This window comes from Linepithema humile, chromosome 6 (assembly GCF_040581485.1).
Source record: "Linepithema humile isolate Giens D197 chromosome 6, Lhum_UNIL_v1.0, whole genome shotgun sequence".
NCBI lineage: Eukaryota > Metazoa > Arthropoda > Insecta > Hymenoptera > Formicidae > Linepithema > Linepithema humile.
Genome location: NC_090133.1, coordinates 13,564,043 through 13,584,203, shown reverse-complemented (window position 1 = coordinate 13,584,203; position 20,161 = coordinate 13,564,043). Strand labels below are relative to the sequence as shown.

The following is a 20,161-nucleotide window of genomic DNA, read 5'->3' as shown; positions in this document are numbered from 1 at the left end:
TAAATTTTATTTCCACGATATATATTTCTCATGTTTTATTGTTATATTTTATTTTATACAAATACATGTATATATTGAGATATGCAAATATAGGACTCGCAATATCTTCTATGTATCTTCAAAGCAAAGTTCTTCTTCACACATAATGAATCTATACAAGATATTACATGTACACACAAGGTCTACAAACTATGAACAGAATTGCATATTCGATTTCAAGTTTGGACATTTCAAATACAAATATTGTTGACACAACAATATGTAACGATAAGATCATGTACATTGAAGCTAATAAAAATTAAACTCTAATTTGTAAAAAAATCCTAATTCGCACGTCATTTGGTAATAATAGTTTACCATAACGAATCAGAAGTACAGAAATACAAATTTACTGAAAAGAACTATTTTAATGCAGCATATGCTGCAATTATATTTATTGCAGAAATACAGTCGCCATATAGTTGATATAACGATTGAAAATTCTAAATTATACATTACATATACATTAGTTATTATACCATCCTCGATTATATGATGATTGTATCTTTGCAATAAATATAATTGCAGGATATGATAACGGTACGCAACTATATAAAACTCCAGCAGCTACTATGTCAACTTTTCTTAAATACGTAGGAAATATTCTAATTTTGCAATACATCAAAAAGAAAGATGAAAATAAGAAAAAATTAGTCAAAAATTTTATAAAACTGCTCGTTGTGAATACAATGTGTTGCTATGTGTTTCCTTATATTAATATTGGAATATTAAAACAAGTGTCAATAAAACGTTAAAAGAGACACATCTTCTATCTTTGCTCATAAAAGGCATAAAAAGATAAATTTATCTATTGAATGATATTAAAAAGTTACACATACATTTGACGAAGCAAAGAACTGCAGCATATGTAGCATTAAAAGAATCTTTTACATATGAAAAATGGCTTGCCTTAACTGAGATCACATTAACTTCAATACATGTCTTTAATAGACGTCGAGCAGGAGAAATGGAACGAGCAGAAATAGAAGATTTTAAACATTATGTTAAAGTTAATAAAAATATGTTCGATGATATTTATAAATCCTTATCAGTCGAAGATAGAAAAATTGCCAAAAAATACGTGCAATTTTGTATTAGAGGAAAGTTGGGACGAACAGTACCCGTTTTATTGTCAAACGAAATGTGAATTGACCGTATTTCATTAATTTTGAAATTTTGTACAGAAGCAAATGTACCAAAAAAAAAAAATCCTTTTATTTTTGGATTACCTGGTTTCGATAAAAAAAGATATCGATATCTGAGAGCATGTGTTTTAATGCGGAAATATGCACGTAATTTTCATGTAACGCAAGTGAATCAACTACTTTGCGTGGTACAACATTAAGAAAACATAGCGACACATTGTATTCAGTTCAATCTGAATGATACTGAAGTTTCGGATCTTGCAACGTTTATGAGTCATGCGGATAAAATACATAAGAAGCACTATAGGCAACCACAAGCAAGCAGAGATATACTTAAAATTTCTCGATATCTAGAAACAATACAAGTGTGCGCGCGCTTATTCTTAATATTATAGCTTTTAACTATCGATGCTTGGATTGTGCAACTTGATTGCTTTGTACAATGTGTTTCTAATTTGAGTTGGCAGAAATATCAGGACACTCTTTATGTTATCTGATGCAACCAACAGACTCGGACAGTCATCTTGTTCAACAATTGATTTCCAGCTGAAAAGTAAAATATCCTTACTAAACAGTTAACTACAAAATAACTATTATATATTGAACACAACATAATAATCATTAAAAAGTTTAAAGATAAGAATATGATGATGTAAATTGAAGTTTACAAATTACTAATGCAACACTTACTGTAGGTATCTATCAATAAACCTAGATAAAAATGCGGTCACCGAAAGAAAGACTTGTATCAAGCAGATATTATTTCCTGCCTTTCGATATGATCAGAATTGCAGCTTCCTTGAATGTACTTTATTCTATCATCCTTGTAAATAGGCGGCATTGCCTTACTTTCATCAATCTTGAAAATATGGAGTACACTTTCACTTATTGCACACAAATTGATTCCTATATACAACAGTAGATTATGTAAAGTTATGTATCATTGAAGGAGAACTAGCTTTGGAAAATTAAACCGTAACTCATAGGAAAGCAATCAGTAAAAAAAAGCTTTTTCAAAAAAATTTTGCTGTGTGAAATTCCCACAAAACAACAATAAATTCCTCGCGTTTTGTTATTTTTTCCATTGTTGTCGCATTTAACCGAAGAGGTTGAGTTATGTCTGTAAAAAGCACATTGCAATCATATAATTTTATTGTAAAACCTATAGGCATCTTAAAACCTGTCTCCTCATAGGATTTATGATGGCCATTAGACTTTATAATGGAATAAATTTTTATTGCGATATATTTTTTCGCTGACATAACCGAATTTCTTTGGTTAGATACGGTAGCAACGAGGAAAAAAATAACAAAACGCGAAAAATATATGCAAAAATATTTAATATTTAATAATCTAATTAAATATTTTAATACTTATATTAAGAAGTAAGAAAAAAAGGTTACCTTTTATGAAAAATATCTCCAAAGCACGACGAAGAAACGGCTGACCACGGTGGAAGAGATAAGGGGTGTTTACGATAATTCAAGTTCGAGTTAGTTTCACTAGGACCGAAAAATGAGATAGACATAACCATCTAGAACCTTTATGATTCATGACAACTCAACGCTGTCTTGTATTGCTCGAGTTAAATTCATTGAATTTGTTGAGTTTATTGAGCTTTTATTGTAATAGAAAAATGTCAACTGCAAATTAGTCTATGAAAGAAACAAATAATGTTGGTATGTATGTTGGTATACCTCTTTAATAAATATAATTATATATATATATTATAAACATAATTATATATAAATTATTGTTATCTTTTTAAATAGTAATATTTCTAAATTTAGTTAATTACAGAGTCCAATGGATTGATGATATGACAAAGTTGTTCTTAGCAGAAATGCAAAAAAATACAGAATTTTTTATTAATCCAACAACCATGTATGGAAAATTGAACAAAAATATATGGAAAAATATTGCTGTATCTATTAACACCCATGGATATAACTTGACTGCTGACAACTGTTACATTAAATGGACTGGTATGAAAAAAAAGTATAAAACAATTAAAGATGCAAAGAAACAAACTGGTGCAGCAAAACAAACTTGGGAATACTTTGATATTATTAATGACATGTTAGGAAAAAATCCAACAATTGCACCGTTGTCCATTGCATCAAGTACACGTGGTTTTACAATAAATCAAAATGTTTTGTCTTCATCTGATGAAGATTGTGAAAATAAACAAAATGAATTAAATGTAACATCAACCAATGCTTTAAAGAACAGACAAATAAGAAAAAAAAAATCAAAAGCATCTGCTTGGATGGAAGAAGTAATAGAGCAAAGAGAAAGACATCATAAAGAAAATTACACCCAAAGAGAGCGTCTTTTAGCTTTATTAGAAAAGCACTCTAAGATAAACATTAGGAAAGAATAAGAAAATATAAAAAACAGATATATAAAGTGAATTTTTAAACAATATTCTTTAAAAGTGTAAGGCCAGGTTGCACCGACATTATTTTAAATTTAAGCGAGACTGTGAAACATGTCTATCTTTATCTTTTTTTCTAAATGAATAAAGACAGACACATATTAAAGTTTCGCTTAAAATCAAAATAACATTGGTGCAATCGGTCCTAAGAAGTATAAACACATTATATTTTAGATATTGATGAAAACAAAAAATTTTTTAGTTACATTACTTACATTACATTAGTTATATTATTTTAGTTACATTAGTAAAAAAGTAAAGCTTTGTATTTAAAAGTGCAAAATATGTGATACTAAAAATAATATTGTGTTATAATATTAAGCTGTATCATTGCATTTAAAAGTAAATTTATTTATTTTTTATTATATTTTTTTTTGAGAAATTTTTATGTTTTGATAAATCTAATCTTCAGACTTCATGTAAAGATTGGAAATATTTATATGATAGTTAGCAAAATAGAGTATTGTTATTCATCACTTTTGTTTCTATTAAAATATATGTGTGCATTCCAAAATATTAAAATAATATAAATAATAAACAAAATGAGTATAGGACGTTTTTATTCAAAATGATCTAATTTATAAATATATGACAGCTGTTGTATTTAGTGACAAGTTCAAGGTTCAATATAATGCCTGTTTTATATATTAATACGTATATTTATAATAATGATGTTTATTATATTTTATAAAGACAATTTTACAACAAATTAGAGATAATGTCTCTTTTTTCTGCTCCATTCATAAATGCAATGTCATTATCTTGCATTTCTATTGCATCTAATGCATCATCATCTATAAGTGCATCTTCATTTTCTATGCATATATTATGTAAGATGCAACAAGTAAGAATAACTAAGGGTATCATTTCTGTATTATACATATAAATATATCTTAATTTTCTAAATCTTCCTTTTAACGTTCCAAAAGCACGCTCAATGACTACACGTGTTTTTGAGAGTTTTGTGTTAAACCTTCTTTGTACATTGGTTAAATGACCATTATCTCGATATGGAGTTAATATATAATTTGATAAAGGATATGCTGAATCCGCCAGAAGATGGTACTGATTTTGAAAGTATCTATTTTCATCTTGTGCTATTAATGTCCCAATGTCGCTTAAACGCCATACTCTTGCGTCATGAACGCTACCACACATTCCCGTAAAAACATCTATAAATTTTAATTTATAATCACAAATTCCTTGTAATATTATTGAATAATAGCCTTTGCGATTAATATAATTTTCAGGATTTTCTATAGGTGCACTTATTGCTATATGGGAACCATCAATTGCACCAATTACTCCAGGAAAACCATGTAATTGACGAAATTCTTTTTCAAAGGTAGCCATTTCACGAAGTTCAGGCCATTTTATATATCTGTGGACATCTTCAGTTAGTAACATTGCAATCTCAAATACACATTTCCAAACAGTATCTTTGGATACTCCAAATCGATCTGCAACTGATCTGAAAAATGTACACACATTATATAATATAATTTGTGTGTATGTGGGGATGTAAACACGCTAAACGCAAGCAATGTAATCTGGATAATTATATGTTAAAGAAATTCAAAGTCACTAAATTATTTCTTTCCAAAAGCTATCATATCATTTTTGGAAAACAGTTTTGAAAATACTGAAGAAAATTTCAAAACTAAATAAAAGAAAAATTAAATAAGACAGGAAACTATTTTATATAACTGAATATACTTCAATAAAAATTTTTTTATATGCAAAAATAAAACATACTAACCTGTAAACTTCCTGATTACCAAAGAACCATAAAGTAATAGCTATTTGCTTTCCAGGAGACATTTTCTCAACACCTTGTTCGCGATACAGACGTTGTCCAAGATCTTGTACCAATCTTTCGTATGTATGCTTTTCTACCCGAAAATGTGATTTAAAATCTGTTGAAACAATATTAATGTTATTTTGCCGCAATTAATACAATAAAAAACTGTGCAAGAGTAATACAACAAAATTCTCTCTTTTTCTCCTCCTTTCTTCAAAGTCTTACCTGTTAAACTATATGTCAAAACAATATTTTCGAAATAATGTGGAATTCTATTATGACGTTCCCTTTCAGGTGGAAAATATTCATGTTCATCATCTGATAGATTATCAAAAAATGCTTCCCATATACCTTGTAAATCCATTTCTTATCTGAAAATGTTTAATCACAATTGAATATTAAGATATTAGAATAATCTATAAATATTATTTTATATATATATATATATTAATACATAAAATTCGGTAATTATCCAGTATCGCTGCCTCACCTCCGATTTAACGAAATTACTTTTTATTAAATCTTCGATATTATTGCTATCTGCTGCTATCAGTTAATTCAACTCAATTAATAACAATACAAGACACAAGACAGCGTTGAGTTGTCATGAATCATGAAGGTACTAGATGGTTATGTCTATCTCATTTTTCGATCCTAGTGAAACTAACTCGAACTTGAATTATCGTAAACACCCAAGGCCATCACACACAAAATGACATAACTGGATATGCATAGCATAAGACCGTCTCGACCAATGAGCATGCTATGTAAATCAATATGGTGCCTTTATGCTAGATGTTCATTGGTCGAGACGGTCTTATGCTATGCATATGCAGTTATGTCATTTTGTGTGTGATGGCCTATAGGCGGCGCCTATTAAGCACCTGTTTCACATCAAACAACATGCTGCTTCGCCTTGATTGGCTGAATTCCGATCCGCAATGATAATCCGATCGCGTCCGCAATGCGTAGTGTGACACGGGCTTAATAGGCGCCGCCTATCTCTTCCGCCGTGGTCAGTCGTTTCTTCGTCGTGCTTTGGAGATATTTTTCATAAAAGGTAACCTTTTTTTCTTACTTCTTAATATAAATATTAAAATATTTAATTAGATTATTAAATATTAAATATTTTTGCATATATTTTTCGCGTTTTGTTATTTTTTTTCTCATTGCTACCGTATCTAACCAAAGAAATTCGGTTATGTCAGCGAAAAAATATATCGCAATTAAAATTCATTCTATTATAAAATCTAATGGCCATCATAAATCCTATAAGGAGACAGGTTTTAGGATGCCTATAGATTTTACAATAAAATTATATGATTGCAATGAGCTTTTTGCAAACATAACTCAACTTCTTCGGTTAGATACGGCGATAATGTGGAGAAAATAACAAAACACGAGGAATTTATTGTTGTTTTGTGCGAGTTACACACGACAAAATGTCTTTGAAGAAGCTTATTTTTATTTGCTTCCCTATATGTTACGTTTTAAATTTCCAGAGCTAATACTCCTTCAATCATGATGCATAATTTTACATAATCTCATGCTGTATATAGGGATCGATTTGTGTGCAACAAGTGAAAATGTACTCCATATTCTCAAGATTGATGAAAGTGAGACCATATCACGCCTGTCAACAAGAATGATAGCATAAAGTACACTAGCCTCCAATGATTCGTTCCTTGATCCTCTCTGCGGGGCAAGGGGAAATAGAAGATAGCCAATGGCGTAATGACTATACTCCTATTTCCTTGCCCCGTAGAGGGGGTCAAGGAACGAATCATTGGAGGCTACTGTACATTGGAGAAAGCTGCGATCCCGGTCATATTAAAAGACGAGAATAATATCTGCTTGATACAAGTCTTTCCTTCAGTGATAGCATTGTTACCTAAGTTTATTGACAGATACCAATAGTAAGTATTGCATTAGTGTTTTGCAATTTTGAACTTCAATACACACCATCACATTTTTATCTTTAAATTTTTGGATAAAGTTCCGAATAGGTAAAACGCCCGATTTTTTTGAAACTGCACTATTTTATGTATTTTGGCGCGCTGATTACGAATATGATAATAAAAATCGCCGACAAGGTCATTTTCAAGGTCAAAACTCTAAAAAAACTGAAAAAATATCACTTTTTAACATTATTTCAATAAATATTGACGTAACAAACAAATATTTCAAATAAAAGTTGTAGTTCTTGTAAAAATACATTATTTATGTTCTATGCATTTTTTGTGTAAAACTGATAATTTTCGAGAAAATTGACGTTAAAGATTAAAAACTTTGGTAAACAGGTAGGCCTTAGCTTGCATGCGCATGCCGTTCAACAATGTAGCGGCGTGTGTGCGTATACAATTTATGTATATTTATTAAATCTTTGCCTTGCTAAAAATCTAATGAGTCTACAATATACTAAAAATACTAGATACTGAAAAGATTAGCAAGACCCCAACGCAAGGTGTGTGCGCGCAGAAAGTTTATATGAATTAAATCTTTGCCTTACTAAAAGTATGATGAGTCTACTATATACTAAAAATTTTAAATACAGGAAAGATTAGCAAGACCCCAACGCAAGGTGTGTGCGCGCAGAAAGTTTATATGAATTAAATCTTCGCCTTACTAAAGGTATGATGAGTCTACAATATATTAAAAATATTTGATACTGAAAAGATTAGCACGACCCCTACGCAAGGTAGAGAGCATATTGTGTTTGAAAGTTATTTTCAACTTCTATAATAGATACTAGCTATGTAATAGGCGGGGGGAGAGGCTCTGCCCCTCCCCCCTGCACCCCCTCCTTGCCTGCACCCATTTCCCCCTCGGGGGGCTCCGCCCCCCGAACCCCCCATGTTTCATCCTACTTACCAAAGTTTTTAATCTTTAACGTCAATTTTCTCAAAAACTATCAGTTTTACACAAAAAATGCATAGGACATAAATGATGTATTTTTACAAGAACTACAACTTTTATTTGAAACTTTTTTTTGTTACATCAATATTTCTTGAAATAATCTAAAAAAAGTGATATTTTTTCACTTTTTCTGACCTTGTTTTGACCTTGAAAATGACCTAGTCGGCGATTTTCATTATCATATTCGTAATCAGCGCGCCAAACTACATAAAATAGTGGAGTTTCAAAACAATCGGGCGTTTTACCTATTCGGAACTGCACCCAAATTTTTTAATGATTATTATATTGTTTTCAATGTGTAGTTATTTTGTTAGTTAGCTGTTTGGTAATTGTTTACTATCACTGCCTCACCTCCGATTTTGATGCAATTAGGCTCTTTCGACGCGTTTTTTTTTTTTTTATAATTTTTTCCTCTCGCAAAATTGTCGCTCTCCTCCGCGAGACGAGATATTTAGCGTCAAAGTTGACGACTTTCCAGGTTAAGAAACCTGTCACTTCGACGAATTGCAGCGACATGAGTATGTGCTGCGGTCACGCGCGCATGCGTACTAATAGAATTGTGCACGAAATACAAATATTTTCGATAATCATTAATTGTAAGTCGCAAACCCACGTTAAGTAGTATAATTATGAACCTTGCTTTGCGTAGACACAGGGTATTCCGCCCCCCCGGAGGGGGGGCGGACCCCCTGTGTAAAATAAAAATAATAAAACTTTCGTGCGTATTCCAGAGCGACATAGATTGCTTGATCTATCAAACTAGCTTTAGCATTATATATTTTTGTACAATCTAAAGCTACTTTAATGCTAAAGCTAGTTTAGATTGCACAAAAATATATAATGTTAAAGCTAGTTTGATAGATCAAGCAATCTATGTCGCTTTGGAATACGCACGAAAGTTTTATTATTTTTATTTTACACAGGGAGTCCGCCCCCCCTCCGGGGGGGGGGGGGGGGGAATACCCTGTGTCTACGCAAAGCAAGGTTCATAATTATACTACTTAACATGGGTTTGCGACTTGAAATTAAAAAACAATTTTTTTTAAAGATATATTAAAATATATTTTATGTAAAAAATAATATATATATATATATATATATGTATATTGTACAAGATTAACATATTCGAAGAAAAAATTAGTAAATTTTTCAATTCAACACGGTGTTTTAGTATCTATAATTACGTGTAGTGAGTGTGGTAGTATTCTAAACATTGATAAGGAAACATTGTCGTATAGATATAAAAAAACAGTATTATATAACGAATGCACACAAAAAGCGTCTTTACACAGCGCTCGTGCCAGGTTCGTTGCAGGATGATTCTGGTTGGTCAGGAGTCGGTGTTGGAGGATATATTTTAGCGATGATATCGAAGAAGATTTCAATTCGTTCCAGACGGCTGTACGCACGTTTGAAGAGAAATTCGGTTAAATATCCAATAAAATGATTGGATTTTCTTCCATATCTTGGAATATTTCCCCGAACTTCTCTCCAAACACGTTCGATGTGTTGTGTGTGCGCGCCTGTAAATTTAACAAATATAAAACATAGTGAAATTTTATTTAAAAAATTAAATATGTATTAATTTTAAACACTTACCACTTTGAGGATCAACAAAGTTATAAGAATGGTTGACCGTTAGATGTTGGAAGCCCTCATTGTTTAAACAATTGTAGGACTTCCAACAATCGGACACAATTGTAGTTCCTGGCATGATCCATTCCTTAATACATGCCAGGAGTGTCTCTTCTGTTCGATCCTCAACTGGAACGATGAAAATCTTCTTAGAATCTCGCTCATATCCTCCAAAGATCCATTGACCTTTAATGAGCCGTCCACGATTGTACTTCCGTCGGCCAATTTTCGCTTCATCGATTTCCACTGTGCGTCCTGGGCCACCAAGCTTTTCACTATGTTTATCAGCCCAGAACACACAGACCTGAAATTAGAAATATTATTAATATTTTGTATATAGGTATTAGTATGTAATATCTAAAGCATACAGATGTTTAATTAAGAAATATTTAAAGAAAAAGATATTTACCTTTCGGCAAAAATTGAACCAGTCTACAATCGTCTTCGACGACACACCAGTCTCATCCCGCGTATCATCTTGACGTGGGTATCGTAACATAAAAAAACATGCTACGATTTTGCAAACGGTACCCACGTCAAGATTACTTTTGTCGAACCATGTGTCTTTTTTGGCACTTTTAAAAAAGTCACACTGTTTAGAGACACGTTTCTTGTGTTCATTCTTTATATAATACCGTTTTTTACATCTATACGACAATGTTTCCTTATCAATGTCTAGAATATTACCACACTTACTACACGTAATTGTAGATGCTAAAATACCGTGTTGAATTAAAAAATCTACTAATTTTTCCTTCGAATATGTTAGGTGAGCAAATTCCAATAAACCGAACATTTTTTATGTTCTCTACACAGTATATATATACGTAGTACATTCGTATACTTTATTTGTTTAAATTTCGTACGCAGTAGCTCTAAGTTAGTACAACGCATGCGTATGTGATCATAGAGCATGCGCGCGTGACCGCAGCACATACTCATGTCGCTGCAATTCGTCGAAGTGACAGGTTTCTTAACCTGGAAAGTCGTCAACTTTGACGCTAAATATCTCGTCTCGCGGAGGAGAGCGACAATTTTGCGAGAGGAAAAAGTTTAAAAAAAAAAAAAACGCGTCGAAAGAGCCTAATTGCATCAAAATCGGAGGTGAGGCAGTGATAGTAAACAATTACCAGCTGTTTTATAAGGATATTTTATTTTTCAGCAGGAAGTCAATGGTTGTACACAATGACTGGCCTGTTGGTCTTATTAGAAAGTATAAAGAACAAGAGTGTCCTGATATTCCTGCTGACTCAGGTCGAAAACACATTATACGAAGAAATCAAGTTGCATAATCCAAACGCAAGTCCGCTTCTTTAGATTTGGAAATCATAAACCACGATCTATCACATCTCTCCTGTTCAAATTGGTAGACAAACGTGTTTAAGAACATTTGTACGTTTCCTCATTTTTGCCTTACGATAAGAAAAGATTTCCCGAAAGTTGCATCTTTTTTTTGTCTGCATTAATTAATTTTTTTTATTAAATTTTTTCTTGAAATTAAAATTATTAGAAACATTAAATCTAAAAAAAATCTTTAAATCTTTACCATACGTTAAATATACACTAACTTCTAAGCACTTCAATCGATTCTTGTGATCGTTGTTTCTACGTGATATGTGTTTTTTTAGTACTTTTTTTAGCTTTGAATGAAAGGTATATATATATATATATATATATATATTATGAAAGATTGTTTTATTCAGAATATAACTTGAATTAGAAAAAAATATGCAACATGTGTTGTGTATATAGATAAAATATTATTATAAGGACGATTTTTTATATATATGTGAGATATTTAAAATTGTTATATGTAAGTGATATAAAGAAAATGACATCTTTATTTTAAAGTACATATAATTATTTACAAATACTTCTCAATTGTGAAATTTAATCAATGTTATAATGAAATTTATTGTTAAGAGAGACAACAATTCATTATAGCGCATGATAATTGCTCATTTTATTTGTATTTTCCCGCACTTTCTTTGTTTCCTTTTTATTTGCTATGTGCCTGCGCGAGTGCATGATTTTTCCATACATATATATGCTTCGCTACTATCGATATACTCTCTCTCTCTCTCTGCTCTCTTGCGTGCTGTACCTTTATCAAGAAGGAATAAAGTCTCAAAACTAAAAGCTGTTTTATAAAAACCTCTCTGCTATATATCAAAATCACATCAGGTTATGGGCCCAATCGCCGTGCTGGCAAGAAGGAATCAAGAAACTAAAACAAAAGGAAGGAGGAAAAGGAATCGTGAACTATTTGTGCAATATAGGTTAGAATTTGAGTTACTAAAAAGGGAGGAAGCATGGCCTCAGAAGATGAGCGATATAAAGTCCCACTTTTTGATGGAACAAACTACGATAATTGGAAATTTCGAATGGAAACATTACTTGACGAAAAAGAATTGCTAGTGATCGCGCAATCTCCACGTGAACTGGAAGACGAGAGTACCCAGGGAGAAACACAAGATCGGATATACGTTTATTAGATGTCGGAGCCATCTAGTCTTAAATAATGTCTAGAAATATCTAAATTAGATGCCATGTAATTTTGTGTCATTTATTTCCTTATACAAAATTAAAACTTAATATTTACACAATAGCGATGTATTGTTTATCAAACACTGTTTAGATTACAAATTATCTTTCGGCATCTAATAGATGTCTAATAGACTTCTAACAATAAGTAAATATATTAATGCAATATAGCCTCATCAGGATAAAAACACAAAAATTTTGTGGTTAAAAAAATAATCTCATATAATGTATTTTCTAATATTAATATTTACTTTGTATTTGCGCGAATCAATTTCTGTCTGTCATGATTTTGGAGATTATAAAATTAATAATGATGTCTACATATATGGTCGATAGCTATACCTGCAAAAAGAAAGAGATAGCATTATGTCTATCCTCTTTTACCCGAGGCTGTCAGCAGCATATACAATTAAATAACCCCCTCTGTCCTGGTCAACTTTTATCTAAACCATTTTTTTGTAGATATTGTAATTTGGAAGATATTCGGATCCATAGATTAAAATGACTCACCCTGTATAATTATAATCGATTATAAATTGTTCTTTAAAATATTATATTATATTAATATTATATATATATATAATATTTTTACGGAAAAATTGTTTTAGTAATTTTGATTTTTGCGGGTGCTATATTGACCAATCAATATCGATCATTTATATGATTGGTTACGTTGCCTTTCATACCGCTCAAGCTCAACAAGTATTGCCGCGCGAATGCCGTAACCTATTCACGTGTTCACGTGCTGTGCTGTCTTGTGTCTCGTGTGTGCTGCTATAAAACAGTGAAAAATGAATAATGAAAAGAAACCGGTAAGTGCACGATTTTTTTCCCAAGGAAAAATTGATTGTGCTTTATCTTGTGATTTAATATCTTTGTGTACTTTAAAGTCAAATATTACGCTTTTAGGTTAGTTCGCATTTGCAAAAGTTCGCGTTGCATCGCATTGTACACTCTTTAGTTCTTTTTTCTCTCCAACGCCTGAATATAACGTTCTTCTCATTTTAAGTGCGAATTGTATACAAGTGTACAAAATAGCAACGCAACAATAACAAACCTTTTGTTTGTTTTACTTCTAATAATGTATAAACTCAATTTTTAGATTATACTTCTTTAAAGATTTTGTCAACTTTGTCTTATTAAAATTTTAGATCTAGAAAATATTAGATTATTTTTTATCTTAGAGTATTAATAAAATTGAACTTAACAAATTTTATAATAAATATAATTAAATATTGTGTATGTATTCGCAAAGAAATTTGAATAATGTAGAAATGTATCGTATAATATATTCTACTGTAGTAATATAAGTACCTACTTTAGAAATCTTATAAATATTATTATATTATTTATATTACAATTATGTACTGTGTTAAATGTATATTATGCAGTATTGTTTTAAGGCTCAGTGAAACATATACTAAGAAAAAATACAGCATTGTAGTGTATGCGTCAAATGATATTAAAGATATAAATGCGCAAGCATCCTACAATGCTGTATTTTTTTTCAGTATATGTTTCAGTGATCCTTAAAACAATATTGCATATTATAATAAAACAATGTACTTATGTACTACATATAAATAAATCTGACATTACATTACACGAGGCTATAATTTTGACAGTTCATTAATATATATTAACAATCCGTTGGGTTAAGCCCATATCAGACTACGTATTAAAGATTGAAGATTGGAATTTAATTAATCAGGACAGAAGACTAAAATTTCTTTGTTCTGTTTAGTCAAATTTCAATTTTAATTGTTAATGCATGGTTTGATACGAGCTTTATATAAGCTTTATATAAGGCGTTTAATCAACATTTATAAGACATCTACAAGACGTCTAATAGATGTGTCTAATAGAAACCATTTCGACGTCTACCGAGATGCAAAAATCAACTTATTTTAGATCTATCGAATAGACGTCAACTAGACATCTATTCGACTTTACGTTTCTCCCTGGGCTGATACAATCCCCATAAGAGATTCAGAATATTAAACTGATTTTTGAAATTGAAAATGCGCTGCGAGTTGACCCGATATTGCAGTGATTTCGAGATTTTGCCTAATAAATTTATTAAAACATAAGTATTTTTTTTGTCCGAATAAAGCAAATATATATTACATATATACTTTGCATACCTCATTTACTACTTTTAATAAATGAAACAAGAAATGTAAAATTGTAATAAAGCATTTAAATGCCGTTAATCCATTTAAATTGTGACGGCAGATTCTGTTCGATTTCTGCCGACAATCTGACACCAAATTACACTGCGCAGATCTTGCTCGTTTTCTGCCGCCAATCTGCTGTCAATCTATGTCGACAGATTCTGCCGACAGAACACGAGCTTAATGCGGACACAGATGGCACCGTATTTGCTGCCAAATTCTGAGCGAATCTGCTCGCAAACTGCCAGCAGGCTGCTAACATTTTGTTGACTGGGTTGATATGATTTTTAGAATTACATTCTTTCTTAGAATTATTAGTTTTTTTTAAAGTTAAAGCTTTCAGTTTTCATATCAGTATTATATTTCTTTGCAGAATTTATTTTTACATAAGGTTTATTTGTATTAATATTTTTAAGTATTGTTTCTAACAGATTTTTATCATCTAAAAAATAAAACAAATTTAAAATGAAAATAAGTTATAATTGCGATCATTGTTTTAAATAATATCTGTATGTTTTTAGATGTTTAATTTTAAAATATGTATATGTTATAAGGAGTTATTTTAAAATATAATTTGAATTAGAGAGAATTATTATATTTATTGTGTACATTATATTTATGAATGTAACAAAAACATTTATATATGGCATAATATAAAAGAAAAATATTTTAGTATATAAAATTTGTTTTTTTACCATGATACTTACAGAATATCTAAATTCATCGCTATAGTTTACTTTTCTACTGCAAATTTTGGTTTTATACACATAGTTCGAAGAACACACATAATGCACCCCGTCGGAAAATTTTACATTTTGTAACAAGAACGTACATATTGTATATTAAAATTCTTTATTATTAGAACATTGAATTATAACGATCTCTATCAAAGACTACACACGTGCAGGCACATGCAGGCACATACAGATACGTACATCATGCGCAAGTGCATATAGGTATGCATATACAGGCACGTACTTTTACGAACAGACACATTCATAAACATACATATTGCACTTATGTATGAAATATTGAGACCGCTGAATGTTGTTTTTGTATTCATCGACAGAATTATTACTATATTAATAATATATATTGCAGAAAGTCCAGATTTGCAATAGATGTAGGATTAAGCTTAAGTCGTAAAAAATGGACCAATTATTATGATTTTTTACAGGTTTGTTTAATTGCTCAATTTCTTGTGGCTTAAAGCTTACTCATTGTCGATACAGTTAAAAGTCACAAGAAATTGAACAATTAAACAAATCTAAAAAATAATAAAGTTTGGTCTCTTTTTTACGACTTAAGCTTCCTACATCTAATGTAAATCTGGACTTTCTGCAATATATATTATTAATATAGTAATAATTCTGTCGATTAATACAAAAACGGCATTCAACGGTCTCAATATTTCATATATAAGTGCAATATGTATGTTTATGGATGTGCCTGTACTTAAATGTACGTGCCTGTATATGCCTGCGCGTGCCTATGTACTTGCACATGTACGTATCTGTATGTGCCTGCATGTGCCTGCACGTGTGTAGTCTTCGGTAGAGGTCTCGTTATTACTTAAATGTTCTGATAATAAAGAATTTTAATATATAACAGTGATGCGATCTTTCCCACAGCGGTCCCGGCTCGGCTGTGCTCGGCTGCCTCACACAACCTTACAGAAGCGCTACGTCACGTATCCGTGTGCACACTTCTGTAAGGTTGTGTGAGGCAGCCGAGCACAGCCGAGCCGGGACCGCTGTGGGAAAGATCGCATCACTGATATATAATATGTATGTTCTTGTAAAATTTTCCGACAGGGTGCATTATGTGTGTTCCTCGATCTATGTGTATAAAACCAAAATTCGCGGTAGAAAAGTAAAGTATAGCGATGGATTTAGATATTCCGCAAGTATCAAGGTAAAAAAATTAATTTTATATACTAAAATATTTTTCTTTTATATTATGCCATATATAAATGGTTTTGTTATATTTTTACATATAATGTGGATAATAAATGTAATGATTCTCTTTAATTCAAATTATATTTTTTTAAATAACTCTTTATAACCTATACATATTTCAAGGTTAAACATCTAAAAACATACAGATATCATATAAAACAATGATCGCAATTGTAACTTATTTTTATTTTAAATTTGTTTTATTTTTCAGATGATAAAAATCTGTTAGAAACAATACTTACAAATATTAATACAAATAAACCTTATGTAAAAATAAATTCTGCAAAGAAATATAATACTGATATGAAAACTGAAAGCATTAACTTTGAAAAAACTAATAATTCTAAGAGAGAATGTAATTCTAAGAATCATATCAATGTAGCTGTTTATTATGGTAAATGTGCATATAATATAAATATTTTCATATAAGTTTCAACTATTATAAACATAAGTAGTATATAATAACTTGTAATATTTCTAGGTAATACTAGTGCAATGGTAAACTGTGGTAATATAAGTGAAATTAACAATCAGACTGCTATTTCTACTAAAAGTCATGATTATGGGAAAAATATTGATAAGTCTACATTATCAGATAAAAGAAGTGATAAGAACGTTGAAACTAATATGGAATTCTCAGAGACTGATTGTCAAAAGGAAATAATTATTTTTACTACCTCTACTAGTACGAACACACACATACTTATTTACAACTTCTGAATTGCGAAATTTAATAAATGTTGTAATAAAATGTAATATATTTTTTCAGGAGATGCTAATGAAACAGGTAACTGTGATGATACAAATAGAAATAAAAAGACTTATAACTCTAAAAAATGTAATTCTAAAAATCAAATTGACGTAATTATATCTTACAGTAAATGCACATTAATTTTAAATATTTTTATAAAATACAATTATTGTAATGTTAACATAAATAGTTAATTTCTTATTATATTTTTAGATAATACTAGCACAATAGTAAGCTATGATAATATGAGTGAAATTAATACTGAGACTGTTATCTCTACTAAAAATCATGATTATAGAAAAATTATTGAATCCACATCTTCAATGTTACATGAAAAAAGTTCTAAAAACACTGAAACTAGTGTTATGTCCTCAGAAACTGATTGTCAGAAAAAAATGACAGTTTTTACCTCCACTAAGAACATTATTATTTACAAAAACTTCTCAATTGCGAAATTCAGTAAATATTTTGATGAAATTTAATTCATTTATTCAGGAAATATTAACGAAACCGATACTTGTGAGGGTGCAATGCGAATGAAAAGACTGACAATTCTAAAAGACAATGTAATTCTAAAATCATATTGATACAGCCTTGTCTTATGGTAAATATACATACAAATATTTTCATATAAGTTTCAATTATTATAAACATAAATAATAAATATAAATAGTATATAATAACTTGTAATATTTCTAGGTAATACTAGTGCAATGGTAAGCTGTGATAATATGAGTGAAATTAACAATGAGACTACTATTTCTTCCAAAAGTTATGACTGTGGGAAAAATATTGATAAGTCTACATTATCAGATATTAAAAGTTGTGAGATATACGATGCAAATATAAAGGCTTGTATTCATAATGCAAAAAATCGGCCTGAGAAATTCATACTTGCATCATAGTTACTCATTTTGTTAATGTTTCCAGAACAAATATAATAAATTTTTTTCGTTTCTCGATTAACAGATTAAGTACGTAAAATAATTTTTAGTAATAGTTTATGAATATAATACAGACAGAATCATAAAATGTCTTTGGAACTATCAGCTATTACAACAAGTAATCCACATTGTTTCTACTACTCTTATAATATATGGTTTGTCATAAAATAGGCTAGTTGTGAAAATTTCAAATGTTCTAAAATAACTTATTATTAATAAATATGCAAAATCGACGCAAATTGGCTGTTTTATTATTTATTGTAATAAACATATAAAATATTTATATGGACAATAGTATTATAAACAATTTCTCATCAAAATAAAGAAATTTAGTTTTGTTTGTTTCAAAATAGGCCTTTTAAGGTTTAGTTTTTCTCACTTTATTATATAAACTGTAATATAAATAAACTTGCTTTTATTTACATGAAGTCATTTAATCAACCTAATTCCTAAAATCTTAGTTTTTCTTACCCATATACATCATCCGGATTCAAAACGTTAATACATAAAGAAAAAATTGTAACATTTATTAAAAACTTTGGTTTTATGATAGAAATGCTTGTAGTATTTATGTTAGATTTTAAGGAAGAATAACAAAGTAGTTTTTACTTTTATTAATGTGTTCTATTATTTATCTTATCAAAGAAAGTTGAAATTACTACAAGCATTTCTATCATAAATATACCTCACATATATAAAAAATCGTATCCATAATTATATTCTATCTATATATAAAAACATGTTACATTTTTTCTAATTCAAATTATATTCCGGATAAATTAAACTTTTCATAACAGATATGTATGATCTCTCATTTCAAAATAAAAAATATTTAGAAACACATATATATCATAAAAAAAAGATAAATACAAGCTTTTCCTTTTGACAATCAGTCTCCAAGGACTCCAAATTAATGTCAATTTTAGCACTTCTTCCATCTGACAATAGAAATGAAAATTTATTGATGTTTTTTTCATAATCATGTTATTAATTGCACGCAGGTCAACACAGATAATCATTGCATTAGTATTACCTAAAAATATAACAAGAGATTGCTATTCATGTTTGGATTATAATAACAATAATATAATGATAATAATTTAGTTACAGAAATACTTGGAAAATGAATTTGTACTTACTATAAGATACAGCTACATCAATATGTTTCTTAGAATTACTTTATTTCTTTGAGTTATTAATCTCTTCATTTATATTTGCATCATCACAGTTACTCATTTTGTTAATATTTTCTGAATAAATATAATAAATTTCATTATAACATTGATTAAATTCCACAATTGAGAAGGTTTTGTAAATACTTATATGTACTTTAAAATAAAGATGTCATTTTCTTTATATCACTTACATATAACAATTTTAAATATCTCACATATATACAGGGTGATTCGAAATAACCTGATGTCCTTGAAATGTCATATTCTTGAACGAATTCTAAGACGATTTTTCCTTTTGCAAAATTTTGTCCAAAGCTTAGTTTTCGAGTTATAACGGAAAATAGTTCGCTACTTACGAGTCCGATACAACGGACAGGCACGGACGCGTCATAAGACAAGCGCCCCCCTACACGGTCAATGTTATTGTATAATATTTTATATTGCATAATATTATTGATAATTTTGATTTTATATTGAAGTTTAGATTATTCGTGTATTTCCTATACAATATTGTACAATTATTATTGATCGTTTAGGGGGGCTATAACGTAATGCTTCAAAGTGAAATATTTGATGACGCGAGTTTTACATAAGTGACAAATTAACTAAAAATACAAAGCGAAGACGAAGTAGTAATCGCGG

At 29.9% G+C, this 20,161-nt stretch overlaps 2 protein-coding genes and 2 long non-coding RNA genes across 6 annotated transcripts in view; 1 reads left to right on the top strand and 3 right to left on the bottom strand.

The window, feature by feature from the left end:
• Nucleotides 1-20: 20 nt before the first annotated feature.
• LOC105673285 (uncharacterized) lies at nucleotides 21-2,698 on the bottom strand. Its single transcript, XR_001100941.2, has 3 exons — nucleotides 2,588-2,698; nucleotides 1,875-2,090; nucleotides 21-1,730 (listed from the first exon to the last, which is right to left on the bottom strand). It is a non-coding gene; the product is annotated as an uncharacterized lncRNA (long non-coding RNA).
• Nucleotides 2,699-4,164: 1,466 nt separating this feature from the next.
• Nucleotides 4,165-20,161, bottom strand: part of LOC105673286 (putative nuclease HARBI1) — a 32,659-nt gene continuing 16,662 nt past the window's right edge. The window contains exons 1-4 of one of the 3 annotated variants that reach the window (XM_012368807.2): nucleotides 5,913-6,059; nucleotides 5,648-5,793; nucleotides 5,381-5,537; nucleotides 4,165-5,092 (exon numbers count right to left, since the gene is read on the bottom strand). In XM_012368807.2, coding sequence (XP_012224230.2) covers nucleotides 4,321-5,092; nucleotides 5,381-5,537; nucleotides 5,648-5,786 — 1,068 coding nt within the window. In that variant the 5' untranslated portion in view covers nucleotides 5,787-5,793; nucleotides 5,913-6,059 and the 3' untranslated portion in view covers nucleotides 4,165-4,320. Of the gene's footprint in view, nucleotides 5,093-5,380; nucleotides 5,538-5,647; nucleotides 5,794-5,876; nucleotides 6,060-20,161 lie in introns of those variants that run through there. The other 2 variants (XM_067358449.1, XM_067358448.1) reach the window with 2 other exon arrangements.
• Nucleotides 6,255-18,583, top strand: LOC137000870 (uncharacterized). Its single transcript, XR_010891039.1, has 7 exons — nucleotides 6,255-6,482; nucleotides 6,925-7,338; nucleotides 11,136-11,365; nucleotides 17,131-17,334; nucleotides 17,419-17,526; nucleotides 17,614-18,004; nucleotides 18,100-18,583. It is a non-coding gene; the product is annotated as an uncharacterized lncRNA (long non-coding RNA).
• Nucleotides 9,623-10,941, bottom strand: LOC105676515 (uncharacterized). The gene is made up of 3 exons (XM_012374480.2): nucleotides 10,383-10,941; nucleotides 9,938-10,277; nucleotides 9,623-9,861 (listed from the first exon to the last, which is right to left on the bottom strand). The coding sequence occupies exons 1-3, from the start codon at nucleotides 10,767-10,769 to the stop codon at nucleotides 9,623-9,625; spliced, it is 966 nt and encodes a 321-aa protein (XP_012229903.2). The 5' UTR covers nucleotides 10,770-10,941.